The following is an 18,286-nucleotide window of genomic DNA, read 5'->3' as shown; positions in this document are numbered from 1 at the left end:
CTGAAATAAATTTGGTAGTTTTAAATGAAATGTTACGAGGAAAATTCAACTCAATTAATGTAATTAGCCCTATATAAATATTCTGATATCCTGATACTTTACGATTTGGTTTTTAGGACAGTTTCCATGCAAAATAGTGCTGTATTGTAATTGGTTGAAGACCATGTCAGTACACAGAGAGGACCAATCACACCTCCGAGCGCAGAAAGACTGCGTATAATGCGTAGTGTCGTCCAATCACCTGTCACCTCACGCGACATTGCGGAATTGTTAGGCCCCCGTGGGCCCCTGCCTGTCTGAACTCATTCATTCCAGTTTGAAATCGTCACCTGTACTTGTTTGAGCTTCGTTTATCAACAGTACATTTTTAACTATCCTTTAAACTGAATACACTGTTGAAACCTGCTAGATAGAACCGCGGGTGACATTGTGGCGTAATATGACCAAAATCCTGCTAGCTTGCTGCACTGTCAGAATTGTGAGACACTGGCGTGTAGTTGGAAACAAAGTTTGGAAAACGCCGGCATGGTTGCGACTTCAAGCTCACCTTTTTAGTGTCAAGGTAAGGGAAGGGTGGGTGACGTTTCGATCCGCTGTGAAACATGGATTTTTCTGACTTGACTAAATACACCCTTTTAATCGGCTCGGAAACATGAACCCATAGTGGCTTTTACGTCATTAATAACGTAAAAAAATGATATGAAATTTAAGTGATACGTCAAAGCTTGATTTACAGCTGAGGAGTTGCCGATATTTTTGTCATTCAGCTACATTTGAACGAAGTGAAGACTGGAACCACTAATATACTCTTTAGAGTGGCATTAGTGATGCTGGAGGGCTTTCTCCCAGCATATAACATGTAGGCCCGTTATGTTAGATCCATTGCAGACTAATAATTGTCCATAGTTGTCAATACGAATGACCATTTGTCTGTATATGTGCCCTATGATTGAGTTATGACAGGTCCAGTGAAACATCGTTTATCATTCTAAATCAGCTGGGTTAGAATTGGGTGACCCGAATGAGAACACACACTATGAAAAATGGATGGATGCATGAATGTCTTTGAGTATGAGGAGTTTTGAAGAGAAAAGAATGATGACACCAGCACAGACACTGAAGAATTGCAATATCTAGTATTTGAACATTCATTGGACAATCATGTTGTTCTATGGTGTTAAGGTTCTGCACATCGTCAACTTAACTTAAAAAAAATGTTTACTTTCTGTTTCATCAAATTCCAGCTCTTAATTGGGAGCAATTTTTTTCTTAACATTTGATTTTGCTCTTTTCTACTCACCAGGCCCATACAGCACACCTGGTCTTGGAAGATGGCACCCAGATGAAAGGGTTTTCATTTGGTCATAATTCTTCAGTTGCTGGGGAACTAGTCTTCAATACAGGCCTTGTAGGGTAGGTGCGACCTTTAGTTAGCTTCTTCTCTACCCAGATTACCACAATACTGAACAATGGTTTCACGGTCTCTGTAGATATCCTGAAGCCTTGACAGACCCCAGTTACAGAGGTCAGATTCTGACTTTGACATACCCAATTGTGGGGAACTATGGTGTACCAAACACGCAAGAGGTGGATGAGCTTGGCCTGAGAAAACATGTGGAGTCTGAAGGGATCCAGGTATGAAGCAATTTTCATGGGTTAAATACATATTTGTTCATGGCTACGTTGAAACACAAGCATAAAGACTTCACACATCTCACCGGGTGAGCTGGATCTTATTGCATCTGTCTTCGGGAGAGAGATGTAAGCCCGGCCGATCACAGGGCACATCATGTATAGACAATCATTCAAACTTACATTCACACCTAAGGACAATTTAGAGTCTTCGAAGAACATACTCGTGATTTTAATGTGGGAGGAACCTGAAGTACCCAGAGAAAACCTTTGGAAGTACGGGGATAACATGGAAACGTCATCCACAGATTCAAGACCCCAATCTCTTAAGTATAAGGCAAATATGTGAACGACTGTGTAACCTATTTTCAATTAATTATTTTATTATGAACGCCGATTTAAAAAAAAAAAAAACTCATGGTTGATAAAAATAAAATGATCAGTAATTAATTCATGTAATTATGAAATATGATGAGGAAGTTATACATTTCTGTTTTGAAGTTATAATCAGCCCCCTGAGGGTGAACATTACTCTGATGAGCCCTGTGATGAAAGTTACCATAGTTTGAGGAGCCTGCTTTTGATGGTTTACTGAGTGAGCTGAAGTCTCACCAGACACTGTATGTCAAAGTCCATATGCATTATGATGGTTTGACTTTAGCGTAATATTTTTGTAGACCACAAAAAACATTTTGTCCTATTCCAAATATCCATCCATCCCTATTCTTAGCCGCTTACACTCACAAGGGTCACGGGGAATGCTGGAGCCTATCCCAGCTGTCAAGGTGCAGGAGGCGGGTAACACTGTGAACTGGTTGCCAGCCAATCGCAGGGCACATGGAGACAAAGAGCCGCACTCACAATCACACCTAGGGGCAATTTAGAGTGTCCAATTAATGTTGCATGTTTTTGGGATGTGGGAGGAAACTGGAGTGCCCGGAGAGTACCCACACAGGCACGGGGAGAACATGCAAACTCCACACAGGAGGCTCCGGCATTAAACCCGGTACCTCAGAACTGTGAGGCGAACGCTTTCCAGCTGAGCCACATTCGAACACATATACACCTAAGTGCAATTTAGAGTCTCCAATCAACCTACCGTGCATGTTTTGGGGATGTGGGAGGAAACCAGAGTACCTGGAGAAAGCCACACGGGCACAAGGAGAAATGCAAACTCCACATAGACTGGGTTGGTACTTGAGCCCCAGTCCTCAGAACCTTGGCAGACACTTTAACCATTCATGTCCTCTGCCGCACACTACAGTAAAGGAAATCTTCTTTTCTTCATCACATAAAGTTAGGTTCTGTAATGTATTTTATTTGAAGCTTTTTAGTCAGCCCTTATAAACAATTAAATTGTCCTTTTGTGTCTCAAGGTATCTGGTCTTCTGGTTCAAAACTACTGTCATGAGTATAGCCACTGGAACTCTGTCAAGTCTCTGGGTGAATGGCTACAGGAAGAGAAGGTAGGTGCTCTCATGACGCCGTGTGTATATGAGATACACATGGTATGAGCGTAGTTGGTTGTTATTAAAATTGTAAAATGTTATTTCATTTGTTCAAAGGTTCCTGCACTCTTTGGGATCGACACCAGAATGTTGACCAAGATCATCAGAGACAAGGTGCTGTTGGTGGATCATCTGTTTTGTCCCATATTATACTTTAAGGAGACACTATGCATTTTTTTCACAAATAGAAACTTCCCATGTGTTTTTCTAAAATGTCTGAGACATGTATCAGCCAAAATACACCAAGGATCAAGAATTACTGAACACATGGTGAGCTTTTCTCTCATGGTCATTAGATTTTTGAGGGAAAGTAACACAAGCAACTAAAAAGAAACCAGGAATGATATTTTCATGTGTGGAGAACGGATTTCATCACCAAGCTGTCCCTCTGAATTACGTGTCAGTTAGTGTGAAAATCCGTGCATCAGTTTTCCCGAGTATCAGAAGCCACTCCTGTTAGTGCACATTAATTTGTGTATCTAGCAGTATTATAGCTCTTTCGGTCTGATTTTGATGTCACAATCAAAATGGGTTGCTTACAGAAATTCAAATTTATGTGAGGTTCCTTGTGTGTGGTAGCTCACACAAAATTGACTACCAGGTTTAATTTAAACAGTGGAAAATAAGTATAGCCTCCAGACACCCAAGTTTTTTTGAAGGCAATTATAAAGGCAGTATTTCATAATAAAGTATCCGCCCTTTAAGCTCATTCCCACTTGTCCTTTCTCCTCAGGGCACTGTTCTTGGAAAGATTGAATTTGATGGGCAGCCTGTAGAGATAGCAGACCCTAACCAAAAAAATCTGATAGCAGAGGTCTCAACAAAAGTAAAGACTTTTACTAAGACGTTTACTTTGTGCTGACAAAAGCTTATTTTACTCTCTTTGTTCTTTTGGTGAGCGCTAGTTTCTTTCTTTCTCCCCTCACTCAACAGGAATCCAAAGTTTTTGGAAGAGGAAACCCTGTCAAAGTGGTAGCAGTTGATTGTGGTATTAAGCATAACATAATTCGGCTGCTGGTTAAGGTGAGAAAGGCCCTTGTCTTCAATTTCCTGGTTGAAATTTAGAAAGATTTCACTGCATGATTCAGGAAATTTGCATTGATAATGTCAGTCTTTAACAGTTGCAACTAATAGTTGTCCAGCTGGGGTGAAAATTAGCTTCTCATTGGTGCCGCTCCATGAATTCATTGCTACTCATAATCGAGACTTTATCTTGGGCGGGTGGGTACTGGAAGGATTTCAGTGCCCATCTGCGGTCTTCATTAGTAAGTCTCTTCATGGAAAATATTAATTTGTCCAGAGTGTTCATCTTTTGTAGTCCTGTGTTAGGTCAATATTTGGGTAAATTGGTAGTCAAAGCTTGGACTCTCTCCAAGAAAAACAGTAATAGGTAGTTTTGTATGTTACCACTTTTACTAAATGTGTCTCTGTGCCAGCGAGGTGCAGAAGTTCACTTGGTACCATGGGACCAGGACTTGTTGACTCTAAGCTATGACGGATTGTTCATTTCCAATGGACCAGGAGATCCGTCCCTCGCTGAGGCACTCATCGACAATGTCCGCAAGGTAGGATAAGACTGGATTCTGTTTTGTTTCAATATAAACCTGTTAAGTAAATGGTGTTGATTTTTTTATTTTTTTCATTTAACAGGTATAAGCATACAATCTGTAGAATACCCATAACAGATTTACAAACCACAGAATTGTGATATCTTTTGTGGAACCTGAAATTACAGGAATATAGTTAATCCGTTCCTGGGTGAAACTAGTGAACACTTCACTTTATGAATGACAACTTTAAAGCTCATTAACTTTTCAGATAGTACTTTAATTAACATTTCAAAATTGTCCAAGGCCATAGAAATGTAAGAATGAGTGCAATAAATGTTCCTATGAAAAGGCCCTCACTGTTCAAGAAAAAAAACTACTTTCATGATCTTTACATTTTGAGATAGTGCTATGTTTAATACCATATATCATGTAGTCTGCCTTTTGACCATTGTTAGCTGGGATAGGTTCCGGCACTCCCACAACCCTTGTGAGGATATGCAGCTGGGGAAATGGATTTGGAAATGTTGATCTTGTTTGTTTTGTGTAGGTGTTGGAGAGTGATCGTCCTCAGCCTGTGTTTGGCATCTGTATGGGGAATCAGATCACGGCCCTTGCTGCTGGTGCTAAATCCTATAAACTTCAAATGGGCAACAGGTGAGTGTCTTCAGAATGAGAGGGCTAGAGCTCAGAATATTTCTGATCTTGCTACATTTAAAGGCATACATACTGAACACAGAGGATGTCTTTTTTTTTGTAGTACTTAGTGTACAGTGATGGCCGTATCGCAAAGATTGTGAAATCTGATCAGACAGAAATAATGTACGGATGCAAAGTGTATCATTTGTATGTGTGGTCCCCAGAGGTCAGAACCAGCCAGTACTGAATTTGATGACAGGCCAGGCCTTCATTACTGCACAGAACCATGGTTACGGCATAGATAGCGAGTCCCTGCCCCGAGGGTGGAGCCCGCTTTTCATCAACGCCAATGATGGCACAAATGAGGTTACTTTCATTCATTGTAAATGACTTTCAGGAAAGCATGCCATAGGAAATTTTCTATGCTATGAATAAACATTGCTCTCGTCTCGGCTCATGAAATATGTAGTGAAAGTGGAGAAACATCCGTGGGGGAGAGTGTAATACTGTTGACTTGATTTTGTGCACTCACATCAAATTTGGATGTTTCGCAGGGCATAATGCACAACACTAAACCTTTTTTCACGGCTCAGTTCCACCCAGAGGCCAAAGGCGGCCCCACTGACACAGAGGTATTTGAAGACTTACCATAGTGTAATACCATACTGAAAAAAGTGCAATCCCAAAGTATCCCCACATTTTTTTTTATTATTGCATTGTCATTTGTCATTTTTTGCAGTTCCTTTTTGACACTTTCATGGCCCTGATCAAAAAAGGAAAAGATGCCAACCTAGTGTCTGTCATGCCGAAGAAACCGCGCATCCCCCCCCGAGTTCAGGTATGTTTCTATTATCAAATATAGTAATGTCAGGTTAATATATTAAATGGTTCTATTTTGTTGAAGTTGCTATATCGTTGATTTATCTGTTTTGCCTTCGTGAGTGAAGGTTTCAAAGGTACTGGTACTGGGTTCTGGAGGCTTGTCTATTGGTCAGGCTGGAGAGTTTGATTACTCTGGATCTCAGGCTGTCAAGGCAATGAAGGTGACAAAAAAGTTTACAATGTATAAAATATGTATTGTCTTACTGAGTCTGTAGTCTCTGCTGTATGAGAAGAAAATATGGATATGTCATTGCAGGAAAAGCCCTATTACAGGTATCATCATACATTCATGTCATGTATACCTTCACTAAATAACTTCTAACTGTAAAATGTGGTTATAGGAAGAGAATCTGAAGACAGTGCTCATGAACCCCAACATAGCCTCAGTTCAGACCAATGAAAACGGCACCAAGCAGGCTGACTCTGTCTACTTTTTGCCAGTCACATCACAATTTGTTACTGATGTGATCAAAGCCGAGCTTCCTGATGGCATCCTGCTTTCAATGGGTGGACAGACTGCCCTCAACTGTGGTGAGATAAACCTTTGTCTCATTTTTTTTTTAAATGTAGATCAAGTTTGTGAAATTAGGTTACAATAATATTTCATAAATGTACATTTCAAAAAGGATATCATCCATCCATCCATCCATCCATCCATTTTCTACCACTTATCCAAGGTTGAGGCGCGGGGGCAGTAGCTTTGACAGGGACACCCAGACTTCCCTCTTCCCAACCACCTCATTCCGCCGGATTACCGCAAGGACAGGCACTGACCACCATATGGCCACAATTCCGGTCGGCTGCAATGGAGGTGGAGAACATGATCCACTCGGACTCAATGTCCTGTCGGAGGTGGGAGTTGAAACGCCTTCTGACAGAGTATTCTCCCAGACATTCCCAGCAGACCCTCACAATACTTTTGGGCCTACCACGTCAGACTTGCATTTTCTCCCACCATCGGAGCCAACTCACCACAAGTTGATGATTAGTTGACAGCTCGCCCGTTTTTTCAACCATGTGTCCAAGACATGTGGCCTTGAGTCAGATGACACGACCACAAAGTCAATTATCAAACTGCGACCTAGGGTGCTCTGGTACCAAGTCCATGTGTAGTCACCCTTATGCTTGAACATGGTGTTTGTTATGGACAATTTGTGATGAGCACAGAAATCCAAAAACAGAACACTGCTCGGGTTTTGATGGGGGAGCTGTTCCTCCCAATCACTTCCTTCCAGGTCTCACTATCATTGCCCACGTGAGCATCGAAGTCCCTCAGCAGAACAATGGAGTGCCCAGTGAGAGCGCTCTCTAGCAGCCCCTCTCTTTTTCTTCTTTTGGCTTGTTCCATTAGGGATCGCATCTTAGATGTCATCTTAGAGGAACGCACATTTGTTTGGCACAGTTTTTACACCGGAGGCCCATCCTGACCCAACCCCTCTGCATTTAGCTAGGGAGTGAAGCTTACAGCACCTCATATTCCCAGGTGGTCTCCCATCCAAGTACTAACCAGGGCCAAACCTGCTTAGCTTCTGAGATCTGACAAGATCTGGCGTTCTCAGTGTAGCATGGCCGTAAGTTCCAGCCAACCCCTCTAAGGACTCAAAAAAGGGTCGGTTCTGAACTGTTGTTTTGGGGATAAGCACAAACAACTCAGTACCCGTCCTGCTCTACGCTCTTGTCCATCGGGGTGAACCCCAACGTACAGGTGCTGAGCTGGGGGGGCAATAAGTATACCCACACCTGCTCGGGGCCTCTCCCATGTGGGCAACTCCAGAGTAGAAGCGAATCCAACCCCATCCCAAGAGGACTAGTAGCAGACCCCAAACGATATGTGGAGTCAGGTCCGACTATATCTAGTCGGAACTTCTGAATTTCACACACCAGCTCGTGCTCCTTCCCTGCCAGAAAAACGACATTCCACGTCCCTAGAGTCAGCTTCTGTAGCCAGGGATTGGATCAGGAAGTTCCACCCTCCAGCTCGTACTGCACCGTGCCCTTATGGCCTTTCTCAGAGGTGGTGAGCCCATGGGAAGGGGGACACATGTTACACTTTCGGCCTGTGCCCAGCCAGGTCCCGTAGATTCAGGAAAAAAAATTAAATCAAACTTTATTTAATATATATAATTGTATTTTGGTTTGTATTGTTTCCAGGAGTAGAATTGTTTCAGCAAGGTGTCCTGGATCAATATGGAGTGAAAGTCCTGGGAACGCCAGTTGAGTCCATCATGGCCACAGAGGACAGGCAGATATTTGCTGAAAAACTCAAGGAGATCAATGAAAAGATTGCACCCAGTATGGCTGTGGAGTCTGTAAGAATACAAGTGTGAAAACAGGTTCTGCAGTGGATTCATAGGAAAGTAATTTTACATTGTGGGAAATAATAGATAATAAAATGGGCTTTTGTAACTTTCAGGTTTGTGATTCCTTGAAAGCTGCGGAACAGATCGGCTATCCAGTGATGCTGCGATCAGCTTATGCCCTGGGAGGACTAGGCTCAGGTCTGTGTGCCAACAAGGAAAAACTGGAGGAAACTGCCAATAAGGTAACAATGGTCAGGTGGTTTCAGGGGTCCCAATTGTTATGGAAAACAGGCAAAACGGTTGAATAAATTTTCGATTCATGGAAAACAAGAGAATTATCGACAAATCTTCATTATCTTATCTTCCCTCCTGTCTGATAGTTAACCACTAGAATATGTGTTGAAGCTCCGCGCATCCAAAATTGTTACCCTATCTGCTTTGATCTCACTTTTTTTAGGCCACTGCTATTTGAATACGAATATAGTAATTCTGTGTTACATCCAATTCTAATTTGCAGTCTTCTGTGTTAGGGATTCAACATCATTCAAGGGTGATGTTGTTAGTTATTTTATTCATTCTCTAGGCTTTGGCCTTGAGCAGTCAGATCCTGGTGGAGAAGTCATTGGTTGGTTGGAAGGAAGTGGAATATGAGGTGGTGAGAGATGTTGCAGATAATTGTGTCACCGTGTGCAACATGGAAAACTTTGACCCATTGGGTATTCACACAGGTATTAAAACACATTGACATCATGTGTGTTTTGTTTTTCAAGTAAAAAAACCACATGATTTGGGTTACTTCTGTCCATTTCTATTGTTCGCACCAAACAGTTATATCCTGTTTAACCAATCAAAGAGTCACGATGTCTTGAGAACCCTATTTCACTGGACTATTCATCCATGTAGTGTTCTTCTCTTCCTCATCTTCAGGTGATTCCATTGTAGTGGCACCAAGTCAAACATTGTCCAATGAGGAGTACCACATGCTTCGTGAAACGGCCATCAAAGTGGTTCGCCATTTTGGTATTGTCGGTGAATGTAACATCCAGTACGCGCTCCACCCATCGTCCCTGGAGTATTGCATAATTGAAGTTAATGCTCGGCTCTCAAGGAGCTCAGCTCTTGCATCCAAAGCCACTGGGTAAGAGACTACGTACAATATTGTATGTATTATACTGACTAATATAAGGGAAATATGCACTCCCACAAATTAGATCAATTCAAAAGCTGTATTACAAACTGATATTCACAATTACTTTTTTTAATTGATATTGAGAGAATATAGACAATACTGTAAGTAAGTAAGTAAGTTTCAGACCTTTCCCACACTGCCAGGGGGATTAATATCTTGTTCATACTTTGTATAAACATTTAGATCTGGGCCAAACACATATGGTCTTGATTCACTTCATTCATACTGTACATTTTGGTGTCATTAAAAGTTGGAAAAAAAATTTGTGTTGCCTCTGTGGGGACAGAGGATTGCCCTTATTCCCTTGGTGTGGGATGTGTCCTGTCCACTTGACCTTTCTTGGGTGGACTCGTGGGCAAGATTGTTTGGATGGGTCCTTCGGTGCTAGTGGAGCAGCACAGACAGCAATTACAGGACACTTCTATCATTGTGCATGCAAAATAATCTCAATTCACTTGCATTTGTTTATAGACACAAATTTGTTGGGGATACCCTCACTCACACTCTGGTCCTATTATAATTTACATAACCAGTCCCACCACATTTCAGTGTACAGTACAGCCAGTTCACAATTTTTGTCCTGCATACTTCTTGTTCCTGTCCTGTCCTATCTTGTGCTGTCATTCCCTCACAGTGTGTAATACTACTGCCTCATACAACACTCGTGTCTATTGTGTCCATTGTTCTTGGTATGTAATGATTTACTTTCTTCATCTTCTGTACAACCAGTGCTTCATCTTTTCTTGTCTTCTTTTCTCACTCCCCTTTAGAAATCTTATTCTGTTTGACTGATTGACTTTGATTCTCAATAAATGTCTATAAAAATAATAAGAAACTACAGTGGCAGCTTAAAAAGTCCAATGTGACACAGTAAAGATTTTTCAGCATAGCAGATCATCCTTTCTACTTGGCCTAACAGCTGAACAGCAAAGAAAAAATGCAAAGCAAAAGCTAATATATATGTCATGACCTGATTTGTGACATATTTTCAGGAGCTGAGATCTCAAAGACGATCTTTGATAAGATAAGATCATGACATCAAATCAATTTGCTTTTAGATATATTTTTTTATATTTTTATCTTATACAAAACAGCAAGGCTGACTCATCCTGCTGCATTCATTTGATAGATGGGTTTTTTTCTTTATGGGTTTATTTGATTTCAGGGTTCATTTTCAAACAATTCTGGGACACACTTTTTGAAGCATCATTCAACTGGTTTAGTGTCCATTAGGTTTTAGAGGATTGCGTCAGTGCATTATCAATTGAACCACACTCCTTAAACGATTAAATGCTTCTGCTCATAAACACAAGTATTACTAACCTCTTATTAATTATTTTGGTCTCCCTGCATGATGTCCCATGTGTTACAGATACCCCTTGGCATTTGTGGCTGCTAAGTTAGCTCTTGGGATCCCCTTGCCTGAGATAAAGAATTCTGTATCTGAAAAGACCACAGCCTGCTTTGAGCCCAGTTTAGACTACATCGTCACCAAGATCCCCCGCTGGGACCTGGACCGCTTTCAGGGCATGTCAGGCGAAATAGGGAGTGCGATGAAGAGTGTTGGAGAGGTGATGGATATCACTCACTCATTCACATACTGTATTTGGGGTTATGAGCATGTCACAAACTTTGGTGTGATTTATATATACGAAATATATATAGATATATCAATCTAATGGATTTAGGTGATGGCAGTGGGACGTTCTTTTGAGGAGAGCATGCAGAAGGCCCTGAGGATGTGCCATCCATCAGTTGATGGCTTTATGCCCCGATTGCCTCTCAAAAAAGACTGGACAAACAAACAGAACTTGCAACAGGAGCTCGCTGTGCCTTCCAGCACCAGAATTTTCTCCATTGCCAAGGTGCACTTTTCTTTCCCATTTTTCCTTGTGAAGACATTCCGCTGTTTACACATAAAGTTAAGTTGTCACAGGCACAAATGCTTTTCCCGCTGGGCTACTGGTGTACTTTTTTGTGAATATTCTTATGAATGTGTTTGTAAATTTCAATTTAGCATCAAAAGTTGACGAAGAGATTAAAATTAGGTCATGCAGAGTAATGCAATGCGACATGACAACATGATTAATCTACCTCCCACCTGCATTCATTCAGTCACAGTAAGACACGTTTCATGACAGAGCAACAGAATGAATTTTTAATAATATCTCGTGTCCACCATCCATTATTTGGAGCAGTGCTTGAACAAGCAAGGAATTTCGGTTCTCTTGAAGAAAATGTGTTTGATTTGTGCTCTTGCAACAAGGAGAATGAATGATGGACTTGATTATGATGAATTATAGATCTGCAGCAACTGTTTCATGTTTCTCCCTTTAAGGCCCTCCACAGTGGTATGAGTGTAGATCAGATCCACCAGCTGACAGCCATTGACATGTGGTTCCTGCACAAACTCCAAAGGATAGTGCAACTGGAGCAACACCTTGCAAACTACCAAAGGTATTATAAACATACAGTCTCAGTACAGTGTTGTAATCTTTTCAGCTTCATGGTCTGAAGATAATTTTTTTAAAGATTTGCTATTCATATTACACTTTTTAATTTATATTAAATTCATTCATTTTATCAATTTCACAGTATATTTAGTACTAACAATGTGGAGTGTAAAGTAGTGTTGTACTATGGCATGGTAATAAAATACAGTACATCATTCACTTTGCCCTTTCCATGCATTGATTTCAATTACATTTTATGTGAATCCAAATGAAATTATATTTAACAATGGGAAATTCTGTAGTCAAACTTGGGAGGGTGGTCACCTTTGACCTTAAGGACAAGGACCCAAATATTGATAACATCAATCCATTCTAATGTGTTTGCTACTGTGTACAATTGTTTGCTTTTGCCTTTCATTACCGAAAATAATGTTGCATTCTCGGGAAAAATTAGATTTCAAATACTGCAAATAAAAAAATAGAAAATCTCATTTGATATTCTACAGAGATTAATTTCATGCTACCTCATTTTTTGGAGTCAGTTTCCCCTTACTGTCCTCCTCCCTTTCAGCTTCACCATGGGCAGCTCTTTTTAGTCTACTGTGAATTTGACTTTACTTCACCATGCACACATTTCCTTCTCACTCTTAGTGTTGAATAATAGATGGCTGTTTGTCCTATGCACAGCCTCCTGTGTTTCAGCCTCTTGCAGTCTCCATAGCCTCTGGGGTAGAAGCTATTAAGATGGACACATTATAGTAGGTTGCTGGCAGATGGACACCCCACAGCGTCAAGTTCAGGTGGACTTGTGGCCCCCTTGGCCCACAGAATCATTAGATATACACATTACTTAGTTGGGTTCTTCTATTGTGATCGCTTGGACAAATACATGAGAAATATAATTGCACAAAGATTGTTCTTATTTAGTAGTGCTCTAGTGAAGTGTCTTTTTGAGACTTGTTCAAATTATTTTGACTAAATGTGATCAATAGGTCTTTTTGTCAAAATTCATTTTGATGGTGTTTCTATCAGGTTGAAAGACTCGGTTTCTGACCAGCTAAGACCTACAACTAATATATTTTGAATAAGGTCAAAATCACTGTCAATGATTTTAAAAGTTTCTTGCTGACTGCAGCATAGTTTTTCATTAATCTCTTTTTGCCAGTTTAAACCTACATTAGATTTTTTAAAATTATGTCTTCTTATTTATTTTGAAAAAATATATAAAAGCAAATTGATTTGATGTCATGATCTTATCTTATTTTCTTTAGTCTTTCAGTGTCAAAGAGTCTGCTTCTGCGGGCCAAGCAAGAAGGTTTCTCAGACCGACAGCTTGGACTGATTTTGGGCAGTACTGAGGGAGCAGCTCGACAGATGAGGCTCAGTCATGGTATCAGACCATGGGTCAAACAGGTGAGTGACACTGAATTCTATCTTGGAGATTATAGTCTAGGTTATTTGATTACATGCATGCGTGTTGACAAATAGCATAGCATAGCATTTTTAAACATGACCTTGTGCTGTTTCTCATCCCACATCTGTCATGAACTATTATTTTGTTTTAAAATTTTTGTGTAATATTTAAATTTACTCCTCAGATTGATACAATGGCAGCAGAGTATCCGGCCACAACCAACTATCTGTATTGTACTTATCACGGACAGGTGAGAGGTTTAAGTATCTTTTCATAGAGGAGACTGTTGTCGTGAAACCATTTCCAAACGAATACTTTTATTGTTTACATCAGAAGTCATTGAAATAGAGATACATTAATGTTAATTATATGCAAATATTATTCAAAGTAAACAAAATACTAATAATTGGTGACTCAATTCGTTAGGAGCATGACCTGGACTTTCAAGAGCATTCAATTATGGTTCTTGGTTGTGGGCCCTATCACATTGGTAAGTGTTTTAAATATACTTTAAATTTCCTTTCTGAAATATGTAACATGATTTAATACAATACTGTTATGTACTAGTCTCAGCTTGATCAACAGGCATGGGGGAAAAAAAAAGTAATCTTTTTGTTATCTGTTCTGTCCACCAGGCAGCAGTGTTGAGTTCGACTGGTGTGCAGTGTCGAGCATCAGAGCCTTGAGACAGATGGGCAGAAAGACAGTTGTGGTAAACCATAACCCTGAGACTGTGAGCACTGATTTTGATGAGTGTGATCGCCTTTACTTTGAGGAACTGACCCTGGAGCGCATCCTGGACATCACCCAACAAGAGGTCAGCGCGTATTGAACATTGTTTTCTCATGAATACAAATTCTTGGTTTTTAGTCTCCTGGTAGTGATCAAGTACCTTAGGCTGCAACAATGATTGGGATATCAGCTGCACAGTATTTGAATTACAGCAGCAGCAGTCTGAAGCTGTCTTGGGCAACCTTAAAAGCTCTCGGTCAGCTGCAGTATATTTAACGCTGACATTTTCTTTCTATACTGGAGAAAATAAAGTTTTCCACTAGAACAGCGAGACAGCTCATTCCAAGGTATTCATCATTCCTGTATCTCAAATGTAAATGTTTCAAATTGTTTATGCCACACAATACAAATATGTTGCTAGACACATTCTTAGATGTGGTGTGCAGATCATAAAATCAGACACTTGTTTTTACCGAGCTCTGTGACTCAGAGCAAAAAGAATTTCTGATTGAATCACACTGGTTTAAACCCAGAAACAGGAAAAAACCTAAGCATTTTTATTTCTGTTTTGTTCTTTTCTTTTTCCCATCTTATGGACAGTTTCAGCTTTATTGAATATGATCAAGGTGTTTTTACATTATTTTATGCTTGGGATATTAGGGTCACAATCTGGGATATGGAGGTCACTGATGGTGTAGTGGTACACATGCCTGACATGCCTGACAGCGTGGGATTGATTCCCACTCAGTGATGGTGTCGATATGTGCCCTGTGACTGACTGGTGACCAGTTCAGGGTGTAGTCCGTTTTTCACCTGAAGTTAGCTGGGATAACCATCTTGGAAAACGGTCAATGGACAATCTGCGATATGCTTTTTTGAAAACGAATTTGGAAGAACTTTAACTATTTTTTTTTTCTCCAAGTTATCTGTTTTCTATTAAAGGCCATTTTGACCCTTTTGGTGGCAATGATTCAGAGGCATAAAAAAAAAGGAAAATGTCCAACCATCCTTTTTTTAATAGCACTTGTTCTCATTAGTTTGATAGGTGAATTGGAGTCTATCCCAGTTGACTTTGGATGAGACACAAGGCAAACCTGGACTGGTCGACAGCCAGTCGCAGGGCACACATATACACAAACAAACATTCACACTCATATTCACACCTGTGGACTATTTATTATTCATTATTATTACAAGCATATTTATGTGAATAAAGTACCTGTAGGAAACCTAGGGGGAACAGGCAGCATGTGCAAATTTCACAGATGAAGGCTGGATCCCAAACTCAAACACCTCAGAATTATCAGGCTGATTTATATTTTAATACACACTATATGAACATTTTAGTCTTCAAATAATCTCATCTGGATGTTTTTGAGCAAAAAAAAAAATAAAAACATCCAAGTATAGGGACAACATTCAAACTCCACACAGGATTCAAACTTGGAAACTCAGTGCCTCTGTGAGGCAGACGTGCATCTTGTCCTAAAAGATAATGTATGAGTCATAATTCAAATCTATCACCATGTAACATCGTACCAGATTATTGTCCAGATTCTTTTCACCAAAGTGAGTGTTAGTCATACTGGGCATTATTTTGCCATGTGTTCAGCCCAGTTCTGCTGTGAATAAGGTAGATGATTCTCAATGCTGTTAATGATCCTTTCCATAATCATTGTAGATGTTTACTGTTGTCAATTTCCATCCAGTAAATGCTGTCATTGGAGCAGAGTGTGATTAAAGGTCTGTATGCTCATGGAATTTGCATTACCATAAATCCCACTCTCACAGGTACATAAAACCCTGTGGCTTTGTTTTAATGTGTGTGTGTGCGTATGTGGGTGTGTTGGTGGTGGGGTGTTAAGGTATAAGAGTTTGAAGATAAACCCTGGTCAGGGGCGCAAACCCATGAATAATGAAAAGAATTTTCAGGATGTACCTGGCATTGCCATGGAAACAGCATCATGCTAGATAAACTTGACTGAAAAAGGGAGCCACAAACTGTTACCAGAAGGAGCAAGAACACTTTTTCTTCTGACACACACACTTCCTCGGGTGATAAACTAAACTCATGGCCCAGCTGATGAACTGTTTTTGTTCATCTCATCTTTTCTCCGTGTCATCAGTCGCCAAAATAATTAAAATTGGCCGCTGTCTATAAATCTTGGTTGATAGTTGTTTGGCAGTAGGATTTCAGCTTGACAAAGTATATTCTGTCTTTCTCTTTTTTTTTCTTCCCTTATTTTTATGCTTACCTGTTCTCTTTTGGAACATACTCATTTGAATGTTTCCCCCATCTTCTCCATCTGCTCTCCAGCATTGCAGTGGCACCATTGTATCAGTGGGAGGTCAGATCCCAAACAATCTTGCAGGCCCTTTACGGCTGAATGGGGTGAACATTTTGGGTACAAGTCCCCTGCAGATTGATAGAGCTGAGAAGCGTTCAGTTTTCTCCAGAATCTTGGACGACCTTGGCATGGCACAAGCCCCGTGGAAGGCCCTCAACTCTCTGGTAAGAGGAATTATTAATAATTAATACAATTGCTGCTGATATCATACTGAGGACACAATATGCAATTTTCAACCACAATATCCATTCATTATATGAGCCGCTTATCCTCACAAGGTTCGCGGGAGTGGTGAAGCCTCTATCTATGAAGTCAGCTATCTTCGGGGAGGAGGCGGGGTACACCCTGAACTGATTGCCAGGCGATCGCAGGGCATGTAGAATCACACAACCATTTGCTCTCAGAATCACACCCAAGGGCAATTTAGAGTGTATGGGAGAAAATGCCAAGAGAAAACCCACACTGGCATTGGGAGAAAATGCAAACTCTACACAGGCGGGTCTGGGATTGAACCCGGAACCTCAGAGCTGTGAGACTAACGCTTTCCAGCTTCACCACCGTGGTGCCCCAACCACATTATATATATTTCAATTTATAATAGATAAAACAATGTAATTTAAAATGAAAACTTAGTGCCTATATAAGCAAATCTTTTCATGGGTATACCATATACTGAAAATAATCTCCCTCCCCAAAACAATTAAACGAACACAATCCTCTCAGGGGCTCTGGTTGACCTCTATGGATGGTACTGGAAGTATAATTAATTATTAATAATAAAGGGTCCTACTTTAACCATCACAAAACATTCATCCACTGCACAAGTAAGCATTTTAACATAAAAACTTAAAGAAGTCTATTATATTGCATAATAACTGCTGATATTAGGATATTGACACAATCAAACCCTCATTCTCAAGATTAACAATAAAAACCTTTGTGGTTTCAAGGCACATCGTCCCTAAAGACAGTTTCCAGACTGTACAATGTTAACGGTGGTCTAATTTTGAGGTATTGTACTATGTAAAAATGTTGGAGAAAGTGTATGACTGCTGTTCATGGTTTCGTGGAGATAGTCCACCCTTTTTTTTTTGGACTATCAGTCAAGCACAAGTCTCTTCTAGAATTTTTAACATTTGACTTGTTTTCCGCTGCATTCTTGGGAGTTATAGGATGACTTCAACAGGGCATAAAAGACACTAAAAAGTACAGGGTTCTAAAATATGTCTCTCCTATTACTTTACTCCTATGCTACTTACCATACAGCAGCAGCAGTCTGAAGCTGATTGTATACATAAATAATGTCCCTCTATCTATTCCCCGAGTGTTCTCATAGATTTTGTTTTTGTTTGAGAATAATGACATCCGTGGTGTGGGGTTCTTGCATCTGTCAAGATTGCCTTGGTGCATCTTTCTGAGTGTATGTTGACAAATGGCAAAGGATACAGCTGGGTAAGACGTAAAAAAGACAATGAGGAATCGGACCTCATACCATTATACATTAGATGGCCCCTGTAGATTGCATGCTGCTCACAATTCCTTAAGCCTTATATGTGGGGACAAAAAGAAATTTATGCCAAAAACATTTCACTGCATCCAATCATGATTCCTACACAGGTCAAGTGGTGAACATTGGAAAACG

General features: G+C 40.3%; 1 protein-coding gene and 1 pseudogene across 1 annotated transcript in view; one reads left to right on the top strand and one right to left on the bottom strand.

Moving 5' to 3' along the window:
• Positions 1 to 343: 343 nt before the first annotated feature.
• cps1 (carbamoyl-phosphate synthase 1, mitochondrial) overlaps positions 344 to 18,286 on the top strand; it is a 48,893-nt gene continuing 30,950 nt past the window's right edge. The window contains exons 1-26 of the mRNA XM_061842020.1: positions 344 to 562; positions 1,304 to 1,413; positions 1,491 to 1,635; positions 3,009 to 3,098; positions 3,198 to 3,254; positions 3,874 to 3,966; positions 4,074 to 4,163; positions 4,577 to 4,705; positions 5,238 to 5,344; positions 5,551 to 5,692; positions 5,881 to 5,958; positions 6,066 to 6,164; positions 6,274 to 6,369; positions 6,550 to 6,739; positions 8,360 to 8,517; positions 8,622 to 8,750; positions 9,092 to 9,236; positions 9,436 to 9,646; positions 11,070 to 11,268; positions 11,386 to 11,562; positions 12,036 to 12,154; positions 13,422 to 13,563; positions 13,749 to 13,814; positions 13,991 to 14,054; positions 14,200 to 14,381; positions 16,614 to 16,808. Of these exons, the coding sequence (XP_061698004.1) occupies positions 440 to 562; positions 1,304 to 1,413; positions 1,491 to 1,635; positions 3,009 to 3,098; positions 3,198 to 3,254; positions 3,874 to 3,966; positions 4,074 to 4,163; positions 4,577 to 4,705; positions 5,238 to 5,344; positions 5,551 to 5,692; positions 5,881 to 5,958; positions 6,066 to 6,164; positions 6,274 to 6,369; positions 6,550 to 6,739; positions 8,360 to 8,517; positions 8,622 to 8,750; positions 9,092 to 9,236; positions 9,436 to 9,646; positions 11,070 to 11,268; positions 11,386 to 11,562; positions 12,036 to 12,154; positions 13,422 to 13,563; positions 13,749 to 13,814; positions 13,991 to 14,054; positions 14,200 to 14,381; positions 16,614 to 16,808 (3,336 nt within the window). The 5' untranslated portion in view covers positions 344 to 439. The remainder of the gene's footprint in view (positions 563 to 1,303; positions 1,414 to 1,490; positions 1,636 to 3,008; positions 3,099 to 3,197; positions 3,255 to 3,873; positions 3,967 to 4,073; positions 4,164 to 4,576; positions 4,706 to 5,237; positions 5,345 to 5,550; positions 5,693 to 5,880; positions 5,959 to 6,065; positions 6,165 to 6,273; positions 6,370 to 6,549; positions 6,740 to 8,359; positions 8,518 to 8,621; positions 8,751 to 9,091; positions 9,237 to 9,435; positions 9,647 to 11,069; positions 11,269 to 11,385; positions 11,563 to 12,035; positions 12,155 to 13,421; positions 13,564 to 13,748; positions 13,815 to 13,990; positions 14,055 to 14,199; positions 14,382 to 16,613; positions 16,809 to 18,286) is intronic.
• LOC133512789 (5S ribosomal RNA) lies at positions 7,667 to 7,785 on the bottom strand (annotated as a pseudogene).

Source organism: Syngnathoides biaculeatus, chromosome 14 (genome assembly GCF_019802595.1).
Source record: "Syngnathoides biaculeatus isolate LvHL_M chromosome 14, ASM1980259v1, whole genome shotgun sequence".
Lineage (NCBI taxonomy): Eukaryota > Metazoa > Chordata > Actinopteri > Syngnathiformes > Syngnathidae > Syngnathoides > Syngnathoides biaculeatus.
The sequence above is the reverse complement of the archived record's forward strand: the minus strand, read 5'-3'. Positions and strand labels throughout refer to the sequence as shown.